General features: G+C 32.9%; 1 protein-coding gene across 1 annotated transcript; it reads right to left on the bottom strand.

Annotated features, from left to right (window-relative positions):
* Positions 1–511: 511 nt before the first annotated feature.
* On the bottom strand, positions 512–3429 carry LOC143588784 (cytoplasmic tRNA 2-thiolation protein 1-like). Its single transcript, XM_077069702.1, has 11 exons — positions 3390–3429; positions 3090–3196; positions 2830–2944; positions 2570–2712; positions 1761–1880; positions 1574–1686; positions 1378–1481; positions 1266–1310; positions 1121–1187; positions 909–1020; positions 512–811 (listed from the first exon to the last, which is right to left on the bottom strand). The coding sequence occupies exons 1-11, from the start codon at positions 3427–3429 to the stop codon at positions 650–652; spliced, it is 1128 nt and encodes a 375-aa protein (XP_076925817.1). The 3' UTR covers positions 512–649.
* Positions 3430–6645: the final 3216 nt, after the last annotated feature.

The raw sequence follows: 6645 nt of genomic DNA on the forward strand, positions 1-6645 counted from the left end.
CGCTATTAACGAAGTCTGCGACGTTCCAAATAGCAAAGCTTGTAGCACCACCAGAAACATTGCGGTTCGAAACCCATGAGATGGTGGAGTTGATGGCCTCATTACTGACCAACTCATAGAGCTTGGTCAAAAAATTAGGAGGTTGACCGCAGTTTCGTACACCCTTAATTGGTTCCGGCAACAATCCTCCACCAAGACCACCGTCGTCACCGCTGCTAACACCCTCACTACCATCACTCATCTCAATATCTGCCATGATAATGGTTTGTGTTTAGTGATATATTTATAATAGAAATTGTATTGGATTTTGGTACAAGTATCAAACATTTGTTTTAAGTGTTTGATTGGTACTAGTATCACACTTATCAAGTGTTTTGAGGTACAAATGTACAATCACACTTTTGGTTTCGACGCGTATGTTCGTTCGTTCGTTCGGTTGTATTTATTTATTTTAATAATAGAAACTGTTCATGAAAATTGCAAAGTCAATATAGGTTAAACAAACTAATTCTTACAAAACAAACAAATAATATATCTTTTACAAGCAGTTTGCAATACATCATTTCCTTAATACTATTTGTTTTCTCCAAATATTAAATAATTTGAAATTAAAATGATATCAAAACTAAGCCTCAAGAAATAAACTTTATTAGAAATCAAGACCTCCACATGCTTTGCTCTGTAAATTTTTCACACCAACTTGTTGACCATCCTTTTGACTGTCATCGTTTACCCCTCGAGTCCTCCCAATCCCGAGCTTTGGCAAACCGCAATTCAACCCGTCCAACAAAACACACGCTTTACACCATTTCTGCAAGTTTATAATAAACATGTGAAATATAAATTAAAAAAACTATATTATTATTATTATTATAACAATAACAATTTAAATAAACAAATAAACTTACCTGACTAGAAATATAGCCACATCGTTGACACGTTCCCTGCTCGGGCATCTTTGTAGATGTGGCGATCCTGAAATCCTCGCCTGATTTTATGATGTCGAGTATCGCTCGGGGTCTATATTGTGAAATCATTCAAATTCCATTTGATGTAAACACTACTTTTTAATGAAATAAAACAACATGACTAAAAGATAGTTATACATATGCAAACAAACCTTATTCTCTCTAGATCTTTAATAAACTCCCGAGCAAAACCACGATACGCATTTGGTGAATATATGCCTGCGTTTTAAAAAACACAACTCTTTTAAGGAAAAAAAAACGTTGCGACTTTTATAGAGGGGTATATAACAAACTTACATTCTGTCGAAAAGTAGTCCAGTTTCTTAAAATATGCATACGTAACCAACAGTTAAGGTGTCGCAACAACAATCATAAAATACAAAAAAAAAATAATAAATAAATAAATAACAAAGGAAGGATATAACAATTTCCTTCTCATATGTGTACTTAAACGGCTTGCATCTAGGAATCGGTCCATCTTCACCAGTAATTATAGATGTGCATCTGCTTAATCTACAAACATAACCAAAGTTGATTAATTTAATTAATAATCATGCTAAACATAATGATAGAAACAAAACAATTCAAAGTTTTATATAAATTACCTAGCAATGTCGCCACGTAGAATATTTAAAAGAACCGTTTCAGCAATATCATCAGCGTTATGCCCGGTGGCTAACTTGTCTACTTTTAACAAAGCAGCACCACGATCAAGCGCCTTAAAGAAAGAAAAATATTCAAACACTAATAAATAATTATAAACTCAAACACCATTAGCTATAAATAGCTGACCTGGCGACGAAAAACGCCACAGAACGTGCAATTATTCTTTAGACCGATCATCTTGACAATCTCGTCCATTGTCCACCCGTACAAATCCTTATATGAAACAACTTTGAGTGGCAAACCGTACTGCAAACCATGGAATTAAATAGAATTTTACAAAGTTGCTATTTAAATTTAGGTATATTGGTTTTTATTAATCCCAACTATTGCCTTTTGGTCACTGTCGGTCCCAACTAATGAATTGGCTACTGACGGTCCCAACTTTCATCGTATTTGTTCCTAATGGTCCGCGACTAACAGAATCCTAACGCCGTTAGTTTCAGGTTGTCAGAAAAACGTTTTTGGCCAGAAAAGTCAATTTGTTGCCGGAAAACACCACCTGAACACCGCAACCACCACCAATTGACTCACCGCCAAACAACTACCATCACTTGAGAGCCACCAACAAATTCCGACGATGGTTCTAGGGTTTCCGGCGACCTTAATAATTGGGGCTTTTACTAGAAAAAAGTTCCTAAAGGTCCGATACAAAGTTACCAAGATGTTTGGGACGAAAATGTTGGGTTTTCAGAAAAAAAATTGAGTTTTCTGGCCAAAAACGTTTTTCCGCTAACCTGAAACTTACGACGTTAGGATTCTGTTAATTGAGAACCATTAGAAACAAATACGTTAAAAGTTGGGACCGTCAGCAGCCAATTCGTTAGTTAAGACCGATAGTGACCAAAAAACGATAGTTGGGATTAATAAAAACCAATATACCTTAAATTTATAGTTCAAATATTACTCCTTTATATGAATATAACGATAATTTATACCTGAACCTCGTTTCTTTTAACAGATTCAAGTGAGTCATCTCTGTAGCCCGTAATCCCTTCATCAACCGATAACAGAAACAGATCTAACCCATAGTTGTGGCGTCGGTTTAACTCCGACATTACATACGCAAGAACCGTAGAATCTGTACACAAAAGTCAAATCTTTTTTAAACATTTCTCTAAATTATGGCACAAGTTTGGTTTTTTTTAAAGCTTAACAATAATGATAACATTATTATGCAATTATATAAATATTTAACCTTTTCCACCGGAAGCTCCGATGGCGATACGGTCACCGTGCTTAAAGAGGTTATTGTCCACAATTGCGGCATGAATCTCTTCCTCAAATACCACATAAAAACAGTCCCTGCAAATCTTTATAATAACCAAAATAATAATATTAATATTAATATAATATAACCCACAAATGTTATTACTATGGATTCATATCAATCAATTTTAATTATAAAGATTAACCCTAAAGAATAAAGGGTTTTAATTTGTGGAAGTAAAGTTAAACCTGTTGCAGGGTTTCGGGTCGTTTCAGAGCTGGTCGCCGGTGGTGGCAGATGCAACACAGCCGGCTTCTGGTCTTATCGCGGCCGTTGGTGGGTTGCTTGCTGTCTTCTTCGTTTTTATGTTTTATAATTTTAGGGAAATTAATTAGATTTTATTATTTTATTATTTAACATCTCGCCTTTTTTTTTACGGCAGCCGACCCGACTCAACCGTGCGGAGTTCTTAAGCGTCTCCAAGTCATCTTTATTTTTGGGAAAAACTCACGCGCCCCAAGGGCCTACTACTGGTAAAATTCAGGCACCTTCAGAATCAAACTCAGGCTTTGCATCACTATACCACATTGAAAAATGGAAATTATTTATTCATTTGACATATTCAATGGTTGATAGTTTTAAAGTTTTAAACCTTTTATTAGGTGTATCTGTACTGCACCGGTACCCAAAATCTTGATCTCAAAAATCATAAATTCTTGGTACCGGTATTGAAGGTAAAATTGAGAATTACTGGTTCCGTACCATACCAATACCGCAACTCAAAACTTTGATACCAATTCAGTACGGACGGTACCAAATCGGTACCGATTTCGGTACCGGTACCAATCGGTACCAATACCGAATTGCTCATCTCTATTATCAGTGGTCCGCGACTAACAGAATGCTAATGCATTTGTTGCAGGTCGCCGAAAAAACGTTTTTGGCTAAGCAAAGATCACATATTTTATAATGGCAACAAATCCTCCAAATGAACTACTTGCTAAATTGTTTACTGTTGTTTAATTGTTTCATATTCTTTTGTGATTTTTATTATTTGAAAAGCTTAAAAAAGTTGGTGTCTTTATAATCAAAACAGAGATGTAAAAAGTAGGTATAAACTATCGATGACACCGTTGATATTTTTCATGAAGAAATAAGGGGTAGCAATATCTTATCTATTTATATAAAGACTAAAAAGGTGCCCGCGCAATACGAAAAGATACAAAAATCTTAGTAATTATGAATGTTTAAGTTTCGTTTGAAACCTTGAAAACGTTTAAACCGATCACCACTTTTGGTCAGCCAGTTTCTAAATGTTCAACCATAGCAAACGGTTTGGTTTACGGTTTATACCGAAAATCGGCCATATAAACCGGACAAGAATGTAAACTTATTATTGAAGCTCCATGACTGAAACCAAATCGTTAGTAACAATTCGGTTTAAATTTTCAACGATTCAGTTTCGGTTTTTCAATAATAAAAAAATCAAGCCGAAGGTTTTGGCAAACGGTTTAATTTAGAAACCGTTAAAAACCGAATTGTGAACGTGTCCACACGTAACGTGTTAACTTTTTTTAATTGAAAGAAACTATAGCAGTACCATACCCAAATTAAAGGCAATAAAATGTTTATTTTTATGGTGCAATTTTTAAAAATATATATTAACGTATGAAAAGTTACGGCCGTTGGAAAATTATTGGTGGGAAGTTGGTTTACAATTAAAATAAAAAAGAATACATAAGTAAAGATGAATGTTCAAAATTGTAACTATTTCTTAAATTTACAAAAGTTGAGTAAGTTGAGGGGGGCAATGTTGTAACTATTTCTATGCATATTTTCTAACTGCCAAGTTTTCTCATATCTTACATAATATAGAAAATGTACCTTATGCTTTACAAGTTGTAAATTACTTAAAAAGTAGGTTTCTTAATTTGCCATGTCTCATATATTATATATATATATATATATATATATAGTGTGTGTGTGTGTGTGTAAACGAACACCCTAAAATCCTATTTGTCACGATGTGGTCGCCCCCCCTCTTATGGAAGCCATCAGATTTCTTGATTTTTAAATGGAGGTCTCTCATTGATTTACCCAAATTTATGGGTATGGGTCTTACTAAAACCAGATAGCTCTTAAACGGGTTATAACATCTCATTAAATTAAAAATTAATCTAACCAATTATTTGATATGAAAATCCTATAAAATAGGGATATATTAAAATTTAATATCCAATTTAAAAAGAAAAATATATTATTTGTAATTAATAAACAATTTTATAGTAAAAAAACATAAGCGGGTCATGGGTCACCAAATCCAGATAGCTTTTAAACTGGTTATAACATATCATTTATTTATGAAACCCTTTCATTATCAAACCCTAAATATATTATTAACTTTCTTACAATAAAAAAATTAAAATTCAAAAAATAAATATTAAAAAACGAAAAATGTAAAACAACCATTCTCTCAAGCCATCATATTGCTTAATAAACGGGTAATGGGTATCACCAAACCCAGATAGCTTTTAAATCGGATTATAACATATATTTTATTTGTGAAACCATTTCATCATCAAACCTCAAGTATATTAATTATTAACTTTTTCTTATAATAAATAAAATTAAAATCCAAATATACATATATAAATATTAAAACGAATAACGTAAAACAACCCCCGTAATACAGGGGATAAAATCTAGTAGATAGATAAATTAATACTAGTTATATTTTTATCACCAACGGATCAAAACGGTGCATGTCTCTAAAATATTTACAAAAGTTAACATGCAATATAGTTTTCTCAGGGTGTTAATTCCTAACACGACCAGAAACCCGACATGAAAAAATATAGGTTTTGGGTCGGCTGACATGACCCGCTTTCTTAAACAGGTCCACCCAAACCCGACACATTTAAAAAACGGGTCAACACGAACCCGACCCGTTAAAAAGTGGGTTGACCTGTTAACCCGTTTAAGAATTTTAGAGAAATTAATATTTTGATTTTAGAGATAAAAAGTTTTAAATCTTAAAGTTAAATACTTAAATTTTTAAATTTTTATATATCAATTAACTTTTAAAAGTAAAACTAGTTTCTTTTTAAGCTACTTTTATGTACTTTTTACTTTCAACATTTTTATATACTAGTTTTAATCGTCTATTATCTGGTTATTCCCATTCATTTGTTCTTATTTTGAGCCAAATATGTGAACCTAAGTAAATTAATTGAAAATGAGAGATAAATAAACAAAAACAATTAGATCTATCACAAATTATTAACAAGTTTTTATATGAATAAGAGTAATTAATTGTTTAATTTATTGCTAAGTCAATATGTATTACTCATATTAGTAAATGAACGTAAAATGGGTTAACCCGAAGCACAACCCGAACACGACATAAATTTAAATGGGTCGATACGACATGACACGAATAAATATGTGGGTTAGGTTAGGGTTGAAGAATCTCAACACGCTAACACGCCAACCCGAAACCCGTTAACCCATCAACCCAACACGATTAAACCCCTAGCTTTTCTTGTAACTACACAATGATTACATTGATTAAGTAGAAATATAAGGGGCAATGTGTATGATTTCCTAAGTATTCTTAAAGTTCTTTGATTCCCAATTCACCGAAACATGCATATGTATAGCTCCACTCTTGATGCCAAAACAATCTTGTCCAGTCAATAACACCATTTCATATTTTTATACTTTAAACCATTAATAATTTTTTAGGTTGTTTCTCCATTTTAGTTTTCGTTTGTTTTTCCAAAAAAGTTAGAAGCGTGGTAAGAA

The sequence above is a fragment of the Bidens hawaiensis genome, unplaced genomic scaffold (assembly GCF_021521415.1).
Source record: "Bidens hawaiensis isolate Kalapana, Puna unplaced genomic scaffold, B.hawaiensis_p1.1 tig00036767_1, whole genome shotgun sequence".
Classification (NCBI taxonomy): Eukaryota; Viridiplantae; Streptophyta; class Magnoliopsida; order Asterales; family Asteraceae; genus Bidens; species Bidens hawaiensis.